The sequence below is a fragment of the Rhineura floridana genome, chromosome 2 (assembly GCF_030035675.1).
Source record: "Rhineura floridana isolate rRhiFlo1 chromosome 2, rRhiFlo1.hap2, whole genome shotgun sequence".
Taxonomy (NCBI): domain Eukaryota; kingdom Metazoa; phylum Chordata; class Lepidosauria; order Squamata; family Rhineuridae; genus Rhineura; species Rhineura floridana.
The window spans coordinates 209,531,105-209,556,151 of record NC_084481.1 but is presented as its reverse complement, the minus strand read 5'-3'; the positions used below and the strand labels follow the sequence as shown (position 1 = coordinate 209,556,151).

Sequence of the window (25,047 nt, the reverse complement as noted above, 5' to 3'; positions counted from 1 at the left end):
TGGGCAGTGGCTAAGTAGCCAGTGGAGAGGCACTGTGCTCAGGTCCTGCTTGTGGGCTTCTCGTGGGCTCCTGGATGGCCACTGTGAATACAGGATGCTGGACTAGGTGGGCCAATGGCCTGATCCCACAGGCTATTCTTCTGGAGGCAAAGTCATCTTATGTGAAAGTGCTCCTGACAATCCAGTTGTATGGGCTCTCTCTTGTGGATGCTTAGGGTATGATGTGTTTTCCTAAAGCTGGGAAGTGTTTTCATTGCAATAATTTTCCATGTTACAAGAGTCTTGAACATGGCTCTCTCTGCATGTTTTGTGTATGGTATTTCACAACACCTCTCTCTGGTATTCCTGTCTTCAGGTATGGCGTTGCAGTTCAGGACTTCACCAGCAGTTGGCGAAGTGGCCTTGCTTTCTTGGCGGTAATCAAAGCAATAGATTCAAAACTGGTAGACATGGAGCAAGCTTTGGAGAAATCACCCCGGGAAAATTTAGAGGATGCATTTACTATAGCCCACGACCATCTGGGTATTCCAAGACTTCTGGAGCCAGAAGGTAACCTGTTCACTTTTGAATGTCTTCTGCATGTTGTTTGCATTGACAGGCTTATTAGGGTGGCCATGTGTCCTGTGTTAGTCCTCTATTTGAAGGAGTCCTCTGTTTGAAGTACTGGTTTAAAGATAAAGAACTCTAAGAAGAGGCACCAGGGGCTGCGGAGTTGCTCACCAGCAGATAGTACTTGGGCAGCAGACTGAGCAGATGCATGGTTCACTTAGACACTGTCTTCCCCTCTGGATCAAAAGCCCTTCTGCAGACAGTAGAGCTCCAGTGGATTCCATCCAATGATTTTCAGATTTTTGTACTGTGTAAACCAACACTTTCTTTAATGCTTTCCTACACTGCTCAGCTTCTTGCAAGACCAAGGACCATGATCACCAGTAGAAAGGGTCTAGAGCCGGGGTAGATAATGTGGCGTCCTCCAGATGTTCCTGGACTACAGCTACCATCATCCTTGATCATATTGGCTGGGGGCTGATCTGAGCTGGACTCCAACAACGTTTGGAAGACCACAGGTTCCCCACCCTTGTTTGAGAGAGAGAGAGAGAGAGAGAGAGAGAGAGAACAATCCATGCTCCCCATTAAACAAACCCTTCAGCAAGGAAATCACCAGAACAACACTGCTGTGTAGAGGTATGCCTCTGAATACCGGTTGCTGGGAATCACAAGTGGGAGAGTACTATTGCACTCACGTCCTGCTTGTGGGCTTCCCATAGTTATCTAGTTGGCCACTGTGAACAGGATACTAGACTAGATAGGCCTTGTGTCTGATCTAGCAGAGCTCTTCTTATGTAGGTATTCCCCAGGCCATGCTAGCTAGTAAAAAAAAAAACCTTCTGTTTGTGTCTTGAGAGGAATGCTAAAATATCATTATGGCCTTGTTTGCATATCAGGATAAGCCATAGTTTGTCTTAAACCATTGTTTAATCATGAGTGTGGCTTTCTGCTTCTATGTGAGTCCCTGTGTGGCTTCTCCCCCAATCCCAACAGCATCTATGCAGTTCAAAAAAGCCATCATACAACTTGCAATGTTGTCTGAACCCAGAGCGCTGTTTATTTCAAACAAACCACAAGTGGTAGCCAGAAATAAATCTAGCTATGCCATGGCAAGTTGGAACCACTTGGGGACCTCTGCTGCATGTGAGAGGTACAGTCACAATTAAATAATCGGTTAAGACAAACTCTAGCTTATCGCAGAGTGGTTTGGTTTGCACATTATCATTAAGAATATGATAAAAGGTAAAGGAACTTCTTTTTGACTTCTAAATTCAGGATCCTAAATAGAACCCGTTTCTGCAAGTATATTTTGATTCATAATCTCTTCTATAACTCTTCAGTAATGAGACAATATTTTTGTTTGTGTCATTTGTTCCCAGACATCACAGTCGAGTCACCTGATGATCAATCCATTGTGACCTACGTGGCCCAGTTTTTGGAGCACTTCCCAGAGATGGAAGGGGTATGTGTGTTGCTTCCCCTCACTTTTTGGACATTGCTTTCTGCTAGATGTAGATATCATTCTCAGTGATGACTGCCTTTCCACAGCTCCAGAGTTATGAGGAAGTTGGGTGATTGTTTGGCTGCTTTGTTGCCAAGGCAGCCAGATAGTCTTGGCCGTGCAGGGATAAACTGGTAACACTCCCTCCTGGCTGGTCTTACCTGCTCCAGAGCAGGAAAGGAGAGCAAGGAGTGGCATCCAGCAGTCCATGTTCCCCTCCCAGCCTCTCTGTCACAGGGGAGGGGGGTGGCAGCTCTAAACGTTGACTTAGCCAGCAAGGCCAGTCAGAAATTGGGGAGCTGCGAGTCAAGCATTGCATCTTTCTGGCCACCCTCCTTTATTTCAGTTAGAATATATTTACACCACTAGGTCACCCTAATTCCCAACAATGTGGATAGAATATAACAAAACCTAGTTCGTTTTCCTCAACTCCCTGCTCCCCCCCCTTAGAAAAATGACATAGTTCAAAAACACACAGTAAACGGTTATGGAAGTGTTGTTCTGTTGGTGTCTTGAATAAATAGTCTGGCTCTAGATCAGCAGTTTCTGAACTGTGTGCCTGTTATACCAGAGAGCTGAGAGATCTGCAGGTGTGTCATCAGAGATACATTAATTAAACACTCTTGTAACTCTTGGTAGGCTGTGCAATGCATCAGGTGGCTCAGTCTCTTCTGACCAATGCAGAGACACAGCAGAAACACTCTCCTCAGAGGAGACCAGCCATTCCATCTCTGTATGAGTCACTGCTCTGAGTTTGTCTCCTTACAGTTGGGAAGCAAGTATAAATTGACAACTCACAGAGATATAATGCCTACTCATTCATATACTAAAAGCAAGCCTTCGGGGGCATAATTTGTGTGCAGAGATCCACTAATAAACTGTGGCTTACCACCTGCAAGTACATCTGTTGCTCTGGCAAGAGCATAACCTGAAAAGACTTTCATTGGCCACTAGCCATAATGGCTATGCTGTGCCTCCACAGGCAGCGGCGGTGTGCTTCCACAGGATGTTGGAATAGGTAGGCCACTGGCCTGATCCAGCAGGCCCCTCTTGTGTTCTGAGGAGAGCCCCCACCCTTTTTCTGTGCCTGGAGAAGTGCACAGACTCTGAATGATGTGTGCTGGCTCTAGAAGGAAGAGAGAACGTCACAAGTTCTGTCTCATGTTGATCTGAGCATCAGAGACTTGGAGAGCCATGAGACTTCTTGCTGAGTATTTGCTTTATACAGATTTTAAAAATGTAGACACCCTGAGATAATGTGAATAGAAAAAAATGATAATTTGTCCTTTTTTTGCAGGCGGGGGGGGGGATAGCCTGAAGAAAAACTCCACATTTTCTTCCCATTTCAGCGCCTAATAATCAGAAGAATACTGCCTCTGAGTAAGGAGAGGGTGTTTTTAGAAGAAAAAGTATCCAGGTTACTTTCCAGTGGTTACCTGCAAACACCATTGTTGGCAGCCTGCTAGTTAATCACAGAATTTGCTTGGCTGGTACCTAATATTCATATATTGAGAGTGGTTATAATAATTTGCCTGGATGGGTGAAAGCAGGGCATAATTGTTTCAGCAACTGTCTTACAAAAAGTAATAATTTTTTAAATTTTTTAAATTGAATGTCATATAGGAAGATTTTTCAGATCCAGAGAAGGAACTTCCAGTTGAATCTACTTATGCCCATATCAAAGAGACTTTGGGGGAAGAAAATCAAGGGAAGGTTTTAATTCTGAATGAAAATGGGAAGCACGCATGTACTGCTCATCTTGACAGAAGCCAGTCTTCACCCACCAAAATCCATATTCCTGGTTTGCCCTTTGATCTGGAGAACCAGACTTTTCATATGGCAAACCAAGAGCTTAAGGACAATCTGCATCAGCCACTATCTGATCGTTCAGAGCCATTCACAGAGGAACCTCAGAGACCTAGCTCATTGCCAATAACAGAACCTGGTGTTCAGCTCAGTTCTGTTACTGACATTCTTGCCAATAATGTAAACGGGCCTGAAGGGAATCAGCTGAGCATGTGCAATTCACCAAACCAGAGTAATGACCTTCCACCAACTGTCCTTCTCTATCGCAAGCATTCCGTTGAACCTGTTGACTCTTTGGAACTGGACTCTGAAGAATTAAGCATGCAGAAGCCAACCAGTGAAACAAAAGAATCACCTGACAGAAAGGCTCGCTCCTTACCTTGCACCTCACATCCACCTAAAAATGTACCGGAACACCCGACAAAGGAACTTGAATATCCAATTCCAGCTGTTCATGAGGAAGAGACTGCACATAAATATATATTACAAATGTTGCACAAGGAAATATCTAAACTCCCAGAAAAGCATGACTATGTGACGCAAGCATCTGACATAAAGGAAGGGCATTCTGCTCTTCAGGAAACTGATGGGTCTGTTTTCAAGGATAATTCAGAGGTGTCTTGTCCATCAGAACGATTTCCTCCACCAGCTAGAAACACTCCCAAGAGCCTAGATATTACTAATGAAGATAGCTCCATCGCTGAAATGACACCAACCCCTTCTAAAGTTTCTGTCATTCCCCATGACCTCTTCTATTACCCACATTATGACGTTCCCATATCAGCAGTGTTGGATGCTTTTGCTACCCCTGACCCAGACCCAACCCTTTCAGAAAACAACAAGATCTGTGCCGAGCTTTTAGTAAGTTGTTTGGCGGAGAAAGAGTTGCTTAACCTAAACACAGAGAAGGACCTTCCAAAGGCAGGTGTACACCCCACTAAAGTGGCACCAACACACATGGATGATAAAAACCTGGAGAAGCAAAAAAAAGATGCTCATAGTCATACAAAGTCTTCCGTTAACAAGGCTGCTGTAGCGGGAAAGAGTGTGACGCCCAAAGCAAACAGCATGGATTCTACTCACCCAGAAGTCCCTGTGGTAAATTTTCTTTTTGCATTTACTTGCTTGTTTGAGCCAAATTGTTCCCCAATAACTTAACTTGCATTGGATGCCATCCAAATGAATACAGAGAAACTTACACTATGATTGGATGTTTTTCTGTTGGTACTGGTGGCTATCACTTGGTGCTGTACATGGATATAGTCTGTTAATGAAGGAATGGGAACCTATGGCCCTCCAGATATTGTCCCAGCAGCTCTAGCCAGCAATGTCTATTGGTCAGGGCTGATGGGAGTTGTAGTCCAGCAATGTCTGGAGGGCCGCGGGTGGTCCCATCCCTGCTTAATGGCTTACATGCTTAGAATTAAATATTTGGGACCAGACTCAGTGACTGGTCAAACGTGCAGTAACCAAATTGGATGGCTGTTGCTTCCATAGTTTTTCCCATGACAGTAAGAGAATTTGTCTTCTACCCATGTGACTTCTTTATGGTAGGAGTGGAAACTCCCATGTGGTAGAGAGGTGGGTGCTGCTGCTGCAGTTTAGACTGTAGCTTTTGAAGCAGTGCAGCATATGGTATAATATTTTATTTATTTATTATTGCATTTATACCCTGCCTTTCTTCCAAGGAGCTTGAGGTGGTGTGCATGTTTCTCCTTCTCTCCATTTTATCTTCACAACAGCCCTGTGAGGTAGTTAGGCTGAGAGGTAGTGACTGGCCCAAATTCACCCAGTGAGCTTCATGGCTGAGTGGGGATTTGACCCCTGGTCTCCCACATCCTAGTCCATCATTCTAACCACTACACCACACTGACCTGACTTGCTGGCCCTTAGAATAAGGCATGATATAAGCCTAAAATGATAGGCTAAGTTTGGGCTCCCTTCCCCAAACGGAGCCAACCTCTTAGAACAATGCACCAGGTCCAAGAGAAGTGAGATATTCAAGTGGGCAGAATCTACCAAGGTCTTCTGTGTGCCTTGTAATTACTGGTCCTGGTGATGTGCAGCTGTGTTTGCAGAAATGTTTGCTTTTGTTGGAAGAGTTCTAGAAAATTCAAAGTGTCATTACACAAATGACACAGTAGCGGGCAATGGGGTGGGGTGGCGGCCCTTACCTAACCTCTAGTCACCGGCGTCACTGCAGATTACTGGGAGGGACAAGTCAGCGGCACAGTGCAAATGCATTGCGGAGCCAATCTGGTTCTCCCGACAGTATATACGTCCCTGGCTGTCTCCTCGCCCCTGCCAGTAAGCTGCAGCAATGCTGGTGACGGGAGGTCAAGTAAGTGCCCCGCACTGCTGGCCACTACTGACACAAGCCCAGGTTTGCCATATAAGTGTACACTCAGCTGGGAGCTACAGCCAGTCCTGGCCTTTCTGATGAGTTTACTTTTATGATGCCCTTGATTTCAGACACCTGTCTGTCACAATTGCACTTTACACATTTCAGTATACACGTAAAAAATACTGAGTTGGATTCTCAGTTGGGTCTTACCTGTCCTGTTGATTTCAGTGAGGCCGAGATTCAACTAAATTAGTCTGGATCCATCCTGTTATGTGTAAAGCAACCATGAACCTGAAGACTTAGTGCCCTCGCTATCCCTGAAAGTGCCGCAGGCACCATTTGGCAGTGACACTGTGTATATTTGTTTAGGAAACAGTTACCAAAATGAGAAGATCAGCTTAAGTTTGGACAGCATGTTCTGTCCTCTTTTTCCAGCTTTTTGTTTTGGTATCAATAGAATCATACTTGTGTCCTGGTGCACTAAACACCCTTTGAGACAGGGGTAGTCAACATGGTGCCCCCCGATGTGTTTGGACTCCAATTCCCATCAGCTGCAGCCAGCATAGCTAATGGCTAGGAATGCTGGCAGTTGTAGGCCAGCAACATCTGTTGGTGGTGGTGGGGAATCACATTGACTACTTCTCCTCTGAGGTATGTGAGTGGATTGATTGATTGATAGATAGATAGACTGATAGATTGATAGATATCCCACCCTTCCTCCCAGCAGGAGTTCAGGGCGGCAAACAAAAGCACTAAAAACACTTTAAAACATCATAAAACACACTTTAAAATACATTAAAACAAAACAACTTTAAAAAAGCTTTGAAGACTTCTTAAAAAAAAGGTTTAAAAAGCATGTTTTTTTAAAAACATATTAAAAAGCAGTTTTAACACAGACGCAGACTGGGATAGGTCTCAACTTAAAAGGCTTGTTAAAAGAGGAAGGTCTGCAATAGGCACCGAAAAGATAACAGAGATGGCACTGTCTAATATTTAAGGGGAGGAAATTCCACAGGGTAGATGCCGCCACACTAAAGGTCCGTTTCTATGTTGTGCAGAATGGTCCTCCTGATAAGATGGTATCTGCAGGAGGCCCTCACCTGCAGAGCGCAGTGATCGACTGGGTATCTAAGGGATAAGACGGTCTTTCAGGTATCCTGATCCCAAGTTGTGTAAGGCTTTGTACACCAAAACTATAACCTTGAACTTGTCCCGGTAGCAAATGGGCAGCCAGTGCAATTCTTTCAGCAGCAGGGTGACATGTTGGCAATACCCTGCCCCAGTGAGCAGTCTTGCCACCGCATTTTGCACCAGCTGCAGCTTCCAGACCAACCACAAGGGAGGCCTCACATAGAGGGCATTACAGTAATCCAGCTTGAAGGTTACCAGTGCATGGACAACAGTGGTCAGGCTATCCCAGTCCATAAATCGCCACAGCTGTCTTACCAGCCGAAGCTGGCAAAAGGCACTCCTAGCCACTGAGGTCACCTGCGCCTTTAGTGATGAAGATGGATCTAGGAGCACCCCGAGACTACGGACATCCCCTTTCAGAGGGAGTAGCAGCACAACTGCCAAGGGGCCGAAACACAATCACCCAGTGCTATTCTCTGAAAACAACCATGAAGATAGATCGGAACCACTCTAAAACAGTGCCTCCAGTACCCATCTCACCAAGTTGGCCCAGAAGGATACCATGGTCAATGGTATCAAAAGCCGCTGAGAGATCAAGTAAGAATAACAGGGTTGCCCTCCCCCTGGCCCCCGATAAGGGTCATCCATCAGGGCGACCAAGGCTGATCCAGTCCCATAACCAGGCATGAACCCAGACTGGGATGGGTCAAGATAATCTGTTTCATCCAAGAGTACTTGCAATTGCTAAGCATGTGAAACTCCCTGCCCCAGAAAGTTGGATTGTTTACCGATTTTTCATTGCCATCTGAAGACTTTGCTTTTTCCAGCGAGATTTTAAGTTGTCTGCTGTACAGAGTTCTATTCGGTCCAGACGTATTCATGGGTATGTCAGTTTTAATGTTGTATTGTTGCCTTTTGTATTTTTGGTGACTTGTTTTATTTTGATGTTATTTGTTAGACATCTCTATTCCGTAGGGAGAAAGGAGGATAGAAATTCCTCCATGTAGCTATCTACCCATCTCTGTATCTATTTTGTTTTGATTTTGTTTGTTTGTTTGTTTGTTTTATTGATAGCCATTTTGAGAACTTCTGTTTTGCAGAGGAAAGACAGGATATAAATCTGCCTGCCTAGGTGTCTGTCTCTGTGTGTGTCTGTCTAAACAAATGAATGTGCTTTGGTAATAGGGAGGGAGGAGCTTCACGGTTAAATGTGTCGGGAGGGTCTTCATAAACTTGAGCAACATCTGGCTTTTAAAAACTGAATTAAGAAAATATTTTTACAGGTTATGATAGAGCAGTTTGATTCTGCGGCTGAAGAAAGAAAACCACCAGAAGAGAGGAGTAAAAAGAAAGAAAAACGGAAGAACAAGTCAATTTTCCAAGGAGAAAACATTCCAAGTCAAAAAGCTGGCTCTATCCGGCTACTAGATAAGCTAGAAGAAGAATCAGCAGACCATCAGGGGCTTTCAAGGTGATGATGATGAACTTTATTGCATATAGCCATAGGCCTTTGCATAGGGCTTTCCAAGGTGCTTTCTGTTTGTTTCTTTGGTTCTTAAACACAAAAACTCGTCTTGCCACTTTTCCTTGTCCAGTTTCCAGGCAAAGCTTATTTACCTGCTTTGTCTCATATCTTATTGAGTATTATTCTTGGCTGCAGCCCTGGATGGCCATAGCACAGGCAGGGGAAGAAGGGCTCAGGCAGACAGATGCATTCTGGAAGAGTGAAATCTCCAATACAGTCCCTGCTGCGTGTGCCCCTCCCTCTTACCCTGGCCCACTTCCCTATGGCTGTCTTGGACTGAAACTCTTGTCTTCTCAATAGAACCTTAATAGTGTAGCATCTCCAGCAGGCCTCTGTAGCTTGTGACCTGCCAAGCTAAATGAAGCCCAGCATCCTTGCCAGCTGTTCAACAATCAGAGAGTTTATCAAGCTCCTGGTGGTCTGCCATCCATGGCTAAAAGGCTGTGTTTGGCTTGATAGACCACACATCATGCAGTGCAGATCTACAATATGAGCTTGTTCTGTGTAATTTACTAATATGTCACTTTCCAAACTAAAGGAGAGCCCAGCAAATGTGATGTGAAATTGGCATGGGGACAGCCCTTATGTACATAGGAAGCTGCCTTTATATACTGGATCAGACCATTGGTCCATCTAGCTCACTGTTGTCCACACTGACTGGCAGTTGTTCTCCAGGGCTTCAAATCAGAGACATTCTCAACCCTCGTGGAGATGCTGGGAACTGAACCTGGGAGCTTCAGTCTGCAAAGCACATGCTCTGCCAGTGAGCTGTTGTCCTTGATCCATCTGTGCTTACTAGCGGAGGTTGATGTCTAGATGAGATATGCAGGCATACATTTCGTGCTGGCACCCACAGCCCTTTTATTAAGATAATAGTGCCAGCACCTCATTTTTTTTACCAAAAAAGAACTGTCTATTCCACGCCCCCACCATTTATTAATTAACTTCCTGTTTTTTGCCCTACTTAGCAGTCTTCCCTGGCCATCTAATATCCCCTGCCCACCATGGTACCATATCTGTTTCCTACTGTTTGCTTTGTAACTTCCCAGGAACTATTCTGGAGGTTCCTCATTTCATCCTATGGCCCTTGGTGCCACAACCTTTTCTTCATTAGCTCTACTCATTCTCATCATTTGGAGTGAAAGGGTTGTATCTAATTAAATTTTACTCAGAGTAGATTCATTGAAATTAATGGCCCTAACTTAGTCAAGCTCATTAATTTCAATGATTCTACTCTAAGGAGGACTAGCATTGAATATATCCCAATAGGAGCAGGTAACGGTAACTTGGGAGTTAGGCCAAGAGCTATGGATTGTCCACATTACTTACAAAGTTGGGCTGGAGCCATTAGATTGTGGTAAATGGGAACAATAGTTTCAGAGGAATTTGAGAACATGTTACCTGGATGATATGAGAGTCTGCATAACTGAAACTTGGGTGAGAAAGCATTCAGCATCTCCTGCACCTGAATATATTTCCAGTGATTTGTATCTTTACAGGATGTCTTTACAGGATGCCACAGGCCATCTTTCCAATCATGCTTCACTTATGCACTGATTCACTTAAACTTTTCAGGGTCAGCCACAGCGATCCCAACGTCGTTTGCCAAAGAAATATTTCAGATTCAACCAGTAAGGTAAATACATGAATTTTTTTGTTGGCAATTTGTATACACCCTCCTTATTCAAAATAAAGTCAGGTTAATATGGCTTTAAATAACTGTTCTGTTAACCAAGGAGATTTAGACAGTCAGTGATTGTTACCTTTTTTGTGGCAATCTATTTTCAGTTATCCTCAGTCAAGCTCTCTCTGGAACTGAACTGCATGCCGTACACCAACATCACCATGCGTTTGGCCAACCTGCTTATTTTAACCTTTTGCCAAAACTATTTCATTTTTATTGTCCACTTTTACATGCATTTCAGGGAGCAATGGAAGGGGGAAATCACTGTATACATGTGGATGTCCACATTAATTTTGGTCTACCCATTCTTCTATAAAGGTTTTCAGGATTTGGTACCAAATGTCATGACTATTGGCAGAGCAGCAAAACAGCACCAGTAGCTGAGCTGTATGTATGTGAATCTTTCCTGAAATAGCACACCTTTTCCTTTAGATAGAATCATAGTGAGACTTTAGACTTAGAAAAATAAGAAAGCTTAATTTGTTACAGGAAATACATACTTGATAGAAAATAGTTCCTAGTTCTAGCTAACTAAGTTGGAGAAGCAATGAGCCATGCTCTCTTCTGCTGGAGATAAAGACAAAGGAAAGATGTCTCCTCTCCCAAGGTCAGATGAATTAAGGAGGAGGAAGCAGAAAATGAGATCAGCAACCCTAAGAGAATATGTTTATACCTGAAGGAAGGTCAGCCTCAGGTTTGGTCAGAAAGAAAGTCTAGGAAGCATGGAGGTTCCTCTCTATCTAGTTTAACCTGTGCAAAACCACCAAAGCTGAGTTGCCTCCCAACTCTTCCAACAAGATGTTTATAACGGTGCCTATTGCCTTGCCCAGGAAGGGCATGCTTGAGACTGGGTGGTCCAGTATCTTGAGGTTATTTGAAGGCCGCACACATGTGGCACTGTCAACATGATGGGCAGGCTACACAGGTGCCAAGTGACCTTTACCCATATTTTTTTCACTGCCATTGGGTTCTGTGGTTGCCTTTCAGTGGACTCTGTTGTGTCCCTGTAGTGTGCACATGAAGGAAAATGCCCCTATGTGACAGTAAACTGCAACAAACTTGAAAACGCACAGTGTGTGCACTTGAAAAAAGCCTCAACACTTGAGAATGTGCAAATGGCTCTCTTGCTGTTCAGGGAGGAAAAAAATGCAGTTGGAACAATATTTTTTTAAAAATGGAAGCACTGCCTTTTTTACTTGATTTCTTTTCCCCTCAGAGAGTATGGCATAGTACAGCATCTCACTCCACAGAGAAGGCTTCTCAAATATCAAATGATCCAATCCCCCCCCCACTCATTCACTCTGATGTAGAAATAAGATATTGTTCCCATATTTAGATGCTCTCAATACTCTTCCAAATATGACTCATTAATTGGTGTTGCCAAGAAAGGAGAAATTAGTTTAGGGGTGGTATTCCTCCTCTGCAATGCGAAGGGAAAAAATATAGGGGTGTCAAGCCATGGAACTTTGTGTACACATCACAAGAGTAGCCAGGAATCCCATCCTCCCCCCCCCCACTTCATTTGGTCAGTGGGGATCTCTCAATCTCACCTGCTCCATTGATGACTCCATATTTGAATGCTGCAACACTACCAGGTCTGCCCTTAACCCAAAGATGTTAAAGACGCTTTTCTTTCCTTCCTCTGTAAGCTACACCAAGGGTTAGGGATCTCTTTTTTTTTTTAAACCCAAAGAGGTCCATTCCGCACAACGTAGGAAGCAGACTTTTAGTGTTGTGGTACCCTACCCTTTGGAATAAATAGAGACCTTATCCCAGTCTGTGTCTGTGCTGGAATTGCTTTTAAGATGTTTTTTAAAGCTTTTAAAAAATGTTTTAAAGATGTTCTGTTTTAATATATATTAAAATCTGTTTTTAAGATTTTTTGGAGGAAGGATGGGATATAATTTTTTTAAGGAGTATGATGATTATGATGATATTATGCCAGTTCCCCTAAGTTCCTGTCTGTGTCTTGGGGGGACTTTTTCCAGATATGAGAGCAACTATAATTGACTATATTCAAATTATCTGTTGCCATTTTTAATGGAAAAAGTTTTAGGTTCAATAACATTTTATAACAACCCTAGATTCTTAACCAGTTTAGAGTCTTAAGAACTGTGATTTTTGTGGCACTGCTGTGAGTTTTATTTATTGTTTTATCCTCTGCTGCTGGCTTCATACTGTATTTAGATTTTATTTTAATTATGTATGTAATTATTTTACATTTATTGTAAGTTGCCCAGAGAACTCTATTATTGGGTGGCATAGAAATACGGTAAATACATTTGTTATATCCACTGTTTTTACAGTCCAGGATATTTAACTATATTATTATTTGGATTTGAACATTTCAGGAATTTGGCAACACTGATGTTCAAGAGAGCCCAATCACAAATGAAAATGTGAGTCCCTCGGTCAGGTGGGTATTTTTCCTCCTTTTTTATTTATTTATTCCATTTGTATACCGCCCCATAGCCGAAGCTCTCGTGATCCTCACGGTGAAGACAGGCATGTATATTGACTATACACCTGTTTTACAGGGGATCAGCTCCACTCAGGAACTCTGAGGGCTTGCATTTGGTGCCACATTCAAATGGTGCCAAATGCAAGCCCCGCTTGCTAAAAAACTATCAGGAGTACATTTTATAGTTCAGAATGATTCTTTTGTGTCCACATCTTTACCTGTCCTACAACATCAGGTGTGGGGCAGGTGGCCATGACTTCTAAGAAAACAGTCTTGTGGATGAAGGTAGAACCCCTACTGGGCCTAACTTGGCCGATAGGCTGGAGGTTCCCCTTGCCTGCAGTAGAGCATGGGAACTAGTGGGATTATGCCCTAGTTATTATTCACTAATAGGCAAAAAACCTTGCGGTTTAAGAACATACCTATAGCCCACAGATCTTTCTATCAAACTTTAAAAAGCAGGGAATTGGGCAGCTATAGTGAATGCACCAGGGGAGCAGGAAACCTGACCTCCTCTCTGAGATATTGTACTGCCCTACAAAGTTGTCAAAATGCAAACACAATTTGGGTTGGTCTTTCACAGTCCAATCCACTTCCTGTGTAGCTTGGAAGAATTTGGTAACATGTGCCTCTGAGCATATGGTGAGTGGTGGCAACACCTGCTATCAGCCCAAATAATAGAAACAAGACATGTGCTGTGCTGATCTTGCTTTAATAGGGAGGAAGCAACATTATTAAGACAGTTGATATAGTTCAAATGGTCACTTTAAATATGTCTGATTTACTTTGCAATTTTAGTGAAGTTTCCTATAGGAAATCATTTTCTTTTGCTTCTATTTCTGTGAATATGTGAAGTACAGCAACACTTTGCAAAATTTACACTAAAAAACTCCAAAAATAATTGTGGAATAATGGCAATGACTATTCTGCAGAATAGTCTCCAGTGGACATCAGGAGTGTTTGAGTTTTGTACTGCCCTACAAAGTTGTCAAAATGCAAATACAATTTGAGTCTTTGCACAAGATAAAACAGCGGGAGGTGAAATATATTCTAGCAAAATTCTAGATGTGCTCTATGTCTTTAATTGACCGTGCCCACCTTGCCTTAAATGGGGTGGTTTAAACATAGCAGGATGAAAACGTGCATCCTCTTTTTTCCAACAGCTAGAGTCTTTGCTGAAGTAGCAACATATTGTAATCATTCTGACTTTATATCACTGTCTGAGACTTGCTAGGAGAGGCCCTGTTCCCCTCACAGAGCTTCAATCAGAGCAAGTGATTGTTAAACCACTCTGGCCACTGGAGCTCTGTCAGGGGAAAACGGTCTCCTCTCAGCATCATTCACAAATTACACTTCTCAGGATTCTTTGGGGGAAGCCATGACTGTCTAAAGTGAAATAAAGGTCTGGTGTGGGTGTGGCCCCCTGATGAGCCAAGCCCAGCAGCTGTGAGTCTGGCTTTTAGATCACTGACAGTTGGTTCTTACTGAGCATGCCTGACATCATTCAGTTCAATGCAAAAATCAGTTCGACTTTTTTTTAACTTTTAAACTGCAGACGATGAAGGTCAGAGTATGGGGCAAAGTCAGTAACAGGATTACAGGTACTCTGTGAACATGGCTAATTTTTAATGAATTTCAACAGATTACGAGAACTCTGACAGAAAAAAAGTCAAAAAGGAGTCTGGGGTTTTTTTCTGTCTTTTTAGACTTTGAACACTGATTCTTTCTGACTATTTTGTTTATCTCTATGAAAATTTAGAGGGTTGTTAAGCAATTCTTTCTGAGTTCAGGACTATATGCTTTGTAAAGTTTTGTTTTGAAATGAGCTCATGGGAAGCATCAGAATGGCATGGGAGGGTATTTTCAATTTAACATTGCAGAATGTGAAAAATCCACGCTATCTATAGTATACAGCCACTCTTGTGGTTGTACAATTTATTCCTTGCTACACTTTCCTTTCTGTTTCCTCCCTTCTGTTCCTCCCTGCACATGCACACAAACACCAAATCTAAATTTAGATTGATGCTAATCAGGGCAACCTGTCTCTTTGTGTGTTCTTTTGTAAAATGCCACGTGTTCTGGCACAATATAAATATTAGTAATTTTCACTTTATGTTTTTCCTACTCATTGCTGCATCTATGCATTTATTTATTTTAAACTTGAATAATTTGTACACCACCTTTTCCTGCCAAATGGCATTAAAGGCAACTTAACAAAATTTCCATTTTTTAAAAAAATGTAATTATCCTAATAGAAAACTGCCACCCAAATAAAAAAGTGCCATTGTACAATGAATAGTAGATAAAAGCAGCAACTGTAATTCAGCAACCTATAAACCATCCACACCCCAAACGAGGCACAGAAGGGAACCAAACTGAACGCTGCAATAAATTCAGCCACCGTAATTAACTACCGAAAGCTCCAATAACCAGGATTTGTGTTTCCTTGGAACCTTAGGGATAGTAATGAAGGTGCCAGTGCAGAAGCTGTGTGCTGGGGGGTGGGGTGGAGTCACTACACTAGTCTCTCCAGGAGGTGAACCACTGTTGTTTACCAAGAGGAAAAGGTGGCAGGAAGGTCAATGCGGTACAACTGCATCAGCGGGTACACCAGATTGGCACTTCTAGTGTGTTTGTACCATGCCAGTCTCTCCACTGCCTCTTCCCTCTCCCTCCTGATAAGCTATGGTGACCCACCTGCTGGGAAACCAGTGGAACAGCTCTGCCTTACTTGGTGGCTGGTTGTTTAGAAGGGAGTCCCACAGGTGGGCACAAGCAGAGAAAAGGCCCTCTGTCCAGTGGCTGCTCACAAACTCTGCGGGCAGGGTATGCAGAGATGGGCCTTCCGTGACTACCTACCTCAGCCCATCAGTGTGTGTACTTTCTTTCTTTTATCCTTTGCAGGAAGAGAAAAGACCCTGAAAAAAAAGAAGCTCCAGAGAAGGCTAGTCTGTCTAGCACCTCTTCACGGACAGACCAACCTGAGCTGTTTTACTTCATTGTTTTCCTCTGGGTGCTGGTCTATTGCTTATTGCTCCTTCCACAGCTGGTTAGCAGCCCACTTTGATCTCTGTGAGTTGAGTCAGAATAATAAAAGAAAGCGGCTTGATGTTTTTTGTTGATGTGCCCCCTAAATTTATTTCTTCAGGATATAGAAATGCCACCCATTTCCCGAGCTCAGAACTCTTCCTTTAACTCTGGTGGCCTGTTATATTACAGTTTCAGCGCATCTGACTTTGTATAAAATTATATATTTATATATATAGTTAGGTAGATATTATATATATATAGGGAGAGAGAGAGAATATTAAGACATTGTGTTAATGACTTAATACTCACAATTTTTGTATGTCTGTGCCTTGCTTTATAGGATGTTAAATAAAATGAATCTTTTAGGGGGAAATCCTGGATTTAGAATGTTCTAGTCTTCAGAAGAATAATTCTTGTACTTCTTATTTGTCTAGAGCCATGAAATCTGCCAAATAGATACATATGTATGTATGCCTTTCCAGTAGAAAGTTTTGACTGAAGAAATGTGTCCTTTCTCTATGAACTGAAACATAATGTAATTCTCCTAAATTTATTATCTAACACATGCAGCTAGAACCAAGCTAAGGCTGAAATCCAGTACCCACTTACCTGAGAGTAAGCATTGCTGAACTTACTAGACTTACTTTTGAGTAGACATGCTGTGGATTGCACTATAGTTTATGCTAGTGAAATCTGGAGTAGCTATAGAGGACTTGCTTCAGAAATATGTGATATAGCTCAGGATCCGATATACATGTGTATGTGAAGGAATGGCAAACAATGATCTAGGTTAGCGATGGGGAAATGTGGCTCTCCATATATTGTTGGACTCTGGTTAGGATGTCAGAGATTTCTGTTCAGAACAGGAGCAGAAATTGCCAATGTTCGCTTTTTTGTACCATGTCCTGAACAGAAATCAATCCAACGAACACGATCAATGTTGATGCTGCTGTTGTTTTCAGTCCGCAAAGATACATAATCATTTTTTTGCCATTTTCATTGTTTCCTTTTCGTTGAAATGAATTCCCTTTGCGTTGGAATGAATGGTGTGGAATAACATAATGTAATTAATTACGTAAAATTCTGCCATAGTGAACAGCAAAACGAGTAGTGTTTTGTTGGAAGCTGAACTGCAGTGGAACAGAAACTGTGCTGCATGCAGCAAACACAGGTCAGAACAGAAATGGATGCCTTTTTACATCCCTAACTCCATCAGCCAGTGACAGGGGCTTATGGGAGTTATAGTTTAGCAACATCTGGAGAGCCACAAGCTCCCCACCCTTGCTCTAGGCGAAAGTGAAGGAAGGACCCTGTATCATTTTAATTAGAAGTGTACAAAGAAATGTTGCTTGGAACCATAGCAGTGTCATGGGGGTTGATGGATGGGAGAGAGGACAAGCCATATGTTGAAATGAGACAATAGTGAGTGCTGTGTTTTATTGAACAAGACAGGAAAGGGTCAGTTGTTAGCTTGAGGCTGCCATGTTAGAATCAGTGAAACACTAAAGCCACGGTACTTTCAGCATAATCACTCAGCACCAGAGCTGCGCTATCAGGGCTGGTGTACTTATATAGTGGATTACAATGTGCTTCTGATACATGCCACTTGCTTTCCTTTCACACAACCTAAATTTGCTCCCTGTGCTAGGATGTCAGTCAGTATGGACCAAAATGACAACTGATGGGTGTGTGTGTGTTAAATAAACATTAGTCTTCCCAGAAGAAACTTAGAATGTGCCTATAGTGGGGATAAAAGCATAAGAAATGGTCTTCTGGATCAGACCTATGACCATTTTCTTCACCATTTGGTTTCCAACAGCAGCTAAGCAGATCTTTTTTAAAGATTAGAAATGGAGCCTGAAGGCAATGATCCTGTTTGCTCTGGGTATATGAGGTATAATAATAATAATAATAATAATAATAATAAATTTAATTTTTGTGTCGCCAATCTGGCCAAAACCACTCTAGGCGACGTACAACATTAAAATTCAACAATACAATATAGATACATAATAAAATACACTGCAGTCAACAATAACCATTTTAAAAAGCGGCAGTACAGGGCCGTCAATAGACAATTTTAAAACAATATAAAGAAATTAGCCCACCCCGGGGACCCCAAAGGCCTGTCCAAAGAGCCATGTTTTTAAGGCTCGGCGAAATGTATCTAGGGAAGGGGCATGGCGAAGATCGAACGGGAGGGAGTTCCAGAGAGTGGGGGCTGCCACTGAGAATGCCCTCTCTCTAGTCCCCACCAACCTAGCTGTTTTCGTTGGTGGGACGGAGAGAAGGCCCTGTGTGGCTGATCTGGTCAGGCGGCTTAGTTGGTGGTACTGGAGGTGCTCCTTCACGTAAACTGGGCCAAGACCATATAGGAACTTAAAGGTTAAGACCAACACCTTGAATTGGGCCCGGAAAACAACTGGAAGCCAATGTAGATGAAATAACACCGGCGTGATGTGATTACGGTGGCAGCTGTTTGTAAGCAGGCGTGCCGCCGCATTCTGCACCAATTGTAGTTTCCGGACCATTTTCAAGGGTAACCCCACATAGAGCGCATTGCAGTAGTCTAATCGAGAGGTGACCAGGGCATGTACCACCAGTGGGAGCTGATGAATAGGAAGGTAGGGTTGCAACCTCCGTATGAGGTGTAGCCTCCATGGACAGCTTGGAATCAAGAACAACCCTGAGGCTGCGGACCTGATCCTTCAGGGGTAATTTTACCCCATTAAGATTCAGGTCAGCAACACCCAACCTTCCCCTGTCACCCACAAGTAGCACCTCGGTCTTATCAGGATTGAGCTTCAGCCTGTTTCTTCCCATCCACCCACTCACGGATTCCAGGCACTTGGACAAGGTCTCTACAGCCAACTCCGGTGAAGATTTAAAGGAGAGATAGAGCTGCGTGTCATCAGCATATTGGTGACACCGCAGCCCAAAACCCCTGATGATAGCTCCCAGCGGTTTTACATAGATGTTAAATAGCATGGGAGAGAGGATAGAACCCTGTGGTACTCCACAAGTGAGGGGCCAAGGGTCTGAAACCTCATCTCCCAATGCTACCTGTTGATGCCTGTCAGAGAGAAAGGAACGGAACCACTGTAAAACAGTGCCTCCTATTCCTAATCCCTCCAGGCGATCTAACAGGATACCGTGGTCGACGGTATCAAAAGCCGCTGAGAGATCCAGGAGGACAAGAAAGGTGAATTCTCCCCTGTCTAGTGCCCTCCTCATATCATCTACCAGAGCGACCAAGGTTGTTTCAGTACCATGTCCAGTACCATGTCCAGTCCTGAAACCAGATTCCTCTGAATATGGAGTTTCCTTCCATTTAGCTGTTGTGACTAATTGCCATTGAGAGACCTACCCTCCATACACTTGCCTAATTCCCTTTTCTAAAAAAGCATGTAAGCCAGTTTTCCCCAGACTGGTGCCCAGCAGATGGTGTTGGACTCCCAATGGCTATCAGCCCCATCTAGCATGGCCCATGGTTGTAGTCCCAACAACATCTGGAGGACACCAGCTTGGGGAAGGCTTATCTAAACTGCAATGAAGTGATGCCAATGCATGCCTTTCCCTCAGCTTTTTCCTTGACCAATCTGTGAAACAACTAACACAAGATGCATCATCTTCCATTTTGTGGAGATAGTATTCATCACACCATTCCAGCTAGGCATCATATGCCTGGAATAATGCCAAGCTACTGCTTGGGAGGGTTAGACTCTCTTCCTTCTCCAGTCCTCAACCCCATTCTTTCCTTCCTGCCAATCAGCTGATCAGTTCAGTTTAGCTTCTTTTAGAAGAATGCGCACATAAGAGCCCTGCTGGATCACGGCAATGGCCCATCTAATCCAGCATTCTGTTCTCACAGTGGCCAACCAGATGTTGGATGCTTCCAGGATTTGAATTCCCTTTATTGAAAGTCACTTAAACTTCTTAATGTTCCATATCTGCTGTGGGTTGTACCTCGATCTCTTTCAATACAATACAGAGGATAGAATCTGTGCCATCTCTGTGCAACAGAATGAGCTGGTAGAATGGTCTGTACCACTTCAAACTACAGGTGGGAGGGTACCTTTTTTAATAATAATATAAAAACACCCCTTGATTTAAAAAAAAATCCAAATAGCAGGCAACCTTTCTCCCTGATGTGCTGCTGGTGGTTGTTGTTGCTATTGCTTTAGTTGCAGATTTTTTTTTAAAGAGAACATTTAAAAGTGATATCTCCTGTCTTCAGTCTGAAAGAGTACAGTCAACGTTACCACCTCATCTGTGTAGACGTGGCCTTAGAGATGCCATGGGGACATTTCTAAAAAGCCAAACAGCCTCTTGACAACCCAAACTCACCTAGTCTTGATTTCAGATGATCCAAACATCTTTGATGTCCCCAACGTGATTTGAACATGAGGGTTATGTTGTGCTTTTCTTAGTCCCATTAATTACAATTCTATTGCCTGTGCTGCACTCTGCAAATAACAACAGTCAAACCTGTCGAGTTTTCTTTCTGCATCAGATTAACTTGGCAGGAAAGGGCCTCCTTGGTATGACATAATTTTGGTTATTTTGCATGATGCACTTCTATTTTGGCAAGCATCTGAATCACAGAAAGAAATCATTCCCAAACTTTTCCCAAATCCTCCTAAACTTTTCCTAAAGCTGGGAAAATGTGTTATGGCTGCATCTGTATATATATATATATATATATATATATATATATATATATATATAAATATATAAATATATAAATCAAGTCATCTATAAAGAGCAGCACGACATCTCAGAAAACTTTCTATCACTGATTGATGCTACTGATAGTCTTCCAAACTGATTCCTCTGCCAGAAAAACAAAGGGCCACAAAGATGGCTCATTCATTCATTGGCGATCACTCGTGGCCGAGTAAGATTGTCTTCCAAGATTGCTTGGAAGACACCTGTATGTGAATTCATTTTATGTGGGGAGATCGGCGCACAACGATCAATACACAATCTTGGCAGAAAAAGGCTTTGATCCAATGGCATGGATACCATGATGATTGGAAGTCTTTTATCTGCTGCAGCCTTCATCCGCCTTCACAGCCGTTGTAACTATACATTGCTATCCTCTGCCGGTGAGGACTTCCTTGGATTGTTCTTTGTCTGGTTGCTCTCCCTCAACCTTACCGCCATGGGTGACCCTGCTGGGAGTACATGACTCCCGACGGCATCACTCACAGGGTTCATTGGAATGCACAAGCCCACTCACCACTACAAGGTGACAATCCAGCGAGGGGATGGAAAGATGGCTATATCATCATCATCATCCCATCCCAATGCTTTCCAACTATCCATTCAAGTGGCAGAGTGCTTAGATTAAGCCTGGCACAGTCTGCAGCTGCTGCTCCAAATATCACACAGTCGACAGATTATGCGGGTTAGCAATATTCTGTCTCTTGAACAGTGCTGGAATCTTTTATTTATGGAAAGGGGGGAATTGTTTGAGAGAAGTGAGCAGCTTGCCCATCCCCTTCAGCTCTTAGCCTGATTTGAGGACATTGTAGTGTGAGGCTAAGAAGGCATCATTATTTCCAGCTTTTGTAGCACACTTATAACCAGTGGTGGCTTCATGTCAGTGGAGCAATGGAATCAGCTCCTCTTTCAGGAAGCTGGCCAAGGTGCTTTAGCACCTTCAAAGTTTGGACTAAAACCCAGAGTGGATTCCATTGCCCCACTGACATGGAGCCACCAGTCACCACTGCTTATAACAGTGCCCTCTTGCAGCTGTGCCCACTTGCCCATTAACAGTGCAATCCTAAGCATGTTTACTCAGAATCAAGCCCTATTGTATTGTACAATAACGTCTGAGTTAATACAGCCACTCTCGTGGCTGTATAATATGCATAGGATTGTGCTATTAATCCCAACAACATTGATTTGAAGTCTTTAAATCTACCATCAACTTTTGGCTTATTCAGGTTTTTTTTCAGATGTATTTGTTTGTTTTTGAGCAGCGACAATCTGAACATGGTGTTACTGAGACAGAATAATTTATTTTTAAAGCACAAAAATAAACGAGCACATTATGTACTTCTGGTATGTTTTCCTGGTCAGTTCTTATACGCTGAATGTTTGCACTTAGTCTCCAAAAGTAGTTTTTTTAAAAAATGAAATGAAATGTTTTATGTAGAATAGGAACAAAAAGGAAAGGGGATGGGTTTTTTTGCAAAACCATTGATCTGTAGTAATAATTAAAAGAGGGTGCAATAGTGAACAGCTTGAAACTTTATTTTCTAATGCCTCAAATTTTCAAATAAAAAGATAGATTTTCTGTACTAAATTGATTTGTTGGTGTACTTTCGTCTGTAAAATACTGTGTAAATACTGAATATTTAAGAAGCCTGAACAGTTTTTCCAATCATTTTTGTCACAAGCTGACATAATTCGGCTTGTATTAGAAAAGAGGCAGACATGTATATACCAAACATAGTTCCACAGCTTAATCCATGGTTGGGGAACCTGTGGCCTTTCAGTTGTTGCTGGATTACAACTCCCATCATCCTTGACCAATTTTTTATTCTGGCTGGGGTTGATGGGACTTGGAGTTCCACAACAGCTGGAGGTCCACAGGTTCCATCTCTGCCTTAGTTCCTGCCTACTCTAACTGAGCATAACTACATTTAACTAAAATAAACAGATTTGTCCCTTTGTCCCACCACCTACATCTTTTCCCCACCTGTCTTCTGTTGTCTCCCGTGTGTTGAATTTTAGACTGTAAGCTCTTCAGGGCTGTAGCCTTTGTAAAGTGCCATACATGTTGGTGCTGGCACTATATAAATAATATTGGGAAGAATTGTATATTCTGATTACGTTTTTACATTCTTATGCAGCTGTAGCCATGCTCCCCAGCCATTATTGCCTTAAGAGGGAATAGAGGTTGGACAGGGCCGTGGGGTGGCACATTGTAGCCCTGTTCCCCAAAGCTTCACAATTCCTCTAGCTGCTTTGCATGTTTATAGTGAACATCTGCAGTGGGGTGCCTTATGCATCCATGGAGGCCACCTGCATGAGTGAGAACCCTGGGAGATCAGGTTTCCCATTTGTGCAGGGAGCTATTTGCTTTAAACATGCAAAGGAGACAGGTCTCAAGGCACAGCCCCACTCTATGTGGTCCTGCTTCCTATGTTTCCATGACAATGCCTGAAGAGGGCTTGTAATTTGCTCCAACTTAGCCATGGAGTCATTTTTTAAAATATTGTAAAGAATTTATAAACTTGGCCTTGTAATTCAGCTCCTGTTTCTATGAAGGTTTGCCTTATTGGCCCACTCAATAAGCAAAGGGCTCCTGTAGTTCCTCCTCATAGGATGAAGGGTACTTTTCAGAGGAGTTCCCAGCTTGGGTCACCTATAGGATCTCTATAACCCAAGTTGGTGCACAAGCCCCATGGTTTCTGCCTCTTCATTGCCATGCTTCAGTTTCAGTCTGATGGACAGGGAGTAAAAAAACCCCACAGGCCAAATCTCTCTCATAGCAGCTGGTCTATTAATTTTTCATCTGGATATTTGATATATTACAGACATAACTGGAGGTTTGCAGCAAAGATCAGTCAGGCTATTTCAAATTTAGGATGTGTAATTAAGACACCTTTCCCCCCCTACCTCAGTGCATCCCTTTCTCACCAACAATGGGCCTGCATGCCCACACCGCCAGCCATCTAACCTCCCATTTCCCAAATAACAGCCACCCTATTTTTAGCATTCCATGTCTTACTCTGTTCCTCCATCAGGTAGTGTTCATTAACCTTCTGTGACATCACAGCAACTCTGGGAGTGTCTGAAGGTGCTGAGAATATGCTTTGTTGCTAAAAGCTAAATGTCAGATTTATGGGAATGATATGTTTTAAAAATTTCCCTGTGTAAAATCAGATAAAAAACCTAGCATATCAGCAAAACAGACTAGTTTAGAAGCTGACATCCTACAGTTCTATTGGCAGGGGATTTTGAATGACAGGGAACATTTTAATGCTTGGTCCTCCATCTGCTTTTTTGAATGGAGCACTCTGGGAAGGGCTGTACCATGTGATGAATGTACACTTTGGCTCCTAAGCGGGGCAACAATAACATTAAAACCACATCCTCCTTCATACGGAAATCTTGTAATGCTGTGGCTGGACAGGCTTGGTGTAAAAAACCTTCAACCTATCATAGAGATTCAGTTCACTTATGCAGAGCAATTAACCCTTTGGGGTGTGGGTCTGGCAGCTGTTGCTAATCTGGAAGCAGATCTCATAGCCCTCCTGCATGGTTGACTGGCAGCTTGCCATCTTGCCTTGGGCTGCTGCTTGTCAGTCTGCAGTGCATGCTGCTATGGCAAGCTGAAAGGACAGGGCTGGGGGAACCTGTGGGGCCCTCTAGATGTTGCTGGGCTCCATCCCATTGTCCCTGATAATTGGCTGTCCTGACTTGGAGCTGATGGGAGCTGAAGTCCAGCAACAGCTGGAGGGCACCAAATTGGGAAAGAGTGTATCATCATAATCATAATCAACAACAAAATCAATCTACTATACCAACTGTTCCCTTCTTTAGCTGCCTGCACAAGCTAGCATATATTCATGACCTCCTCCCCATGTCCTTCTAACCAAGGTCCCATCTGCACTATATAGCCATCGCTGCCCCCAAACAATCCTGGGAACTATAGTTAAGGGTGCTGAGTGTTGTTAGGAGACCCCTCTTCCTCTCACAGGTCCAGTAGTGTAGTGACAAATTCAGAAGTGCAGGGTCCCTTCATAATAGTCATGCCACGTCCCCTCACAGCCATGTCCCCTGGGAAGAGGGGTTTATTGTTAAGCCACTGTGAGAACTGTAGCTCTGTGAGGGGAAGAGTGGTCCCCCAACAACTCTTGGCATCCTTAGCAAACTACGCTTGCCAGGATTCTTTGGGGAAAGTCAAGACTGTTAAAGTGGTATTCTACTGCTTTAAATGTATAGTGCAGATAGGGCCCAAGAGTATGCCAAATATTTATTATTTGATTGATATCCCGCC

At 43.0% G+C, this 25,047-nt stretch overlaps 1 protein-coding gene across 3 annotated transcripts in view; it reads left to right on the top strand.

Annotated features, from left to right (window-relative positions):
• The window catches only part of CLMN (calmin), a 133,181-nt gene extending 110,872 nt beyond the window's left edge, over positions 1-22,309 (top strand). For all 3 annotated transcript variants that reach the window (XM_061612063.1, XM_061612062.1, XM_061612061.1), the window contains exons 7-13: positions 356-549; positions 1,929-2,011; positions 3,674-4,954; positions 8,615-8,802; positions 10,432-10,492; positions 12,892-12,956; positions 15,906-22,309. In XM_061612063.1, coding sequence (XP_061468047.1) covers positions 356-549; positions 1,929-2,011; positions 3,674-4,954; positions 8,615-8,802; positions 10,432-10,492; positions 12,892-12,956; positions 15,906-16,068 — 2,035 coding nt within the window. In that variant the 3' untranslated portion in view covers positions 16,069-22,309. The remainder of the gene's footprint in view (positions 1-355; positions 550-1,928; positions 2,012-3,673; positions 4,955-8,614; positions 8,803-10,431; positions 10,493-12,891; positions 12,957-15,905) is intronic.
• Positions 22,310-25,047: the final 2,738 nt, after the last annotated feature.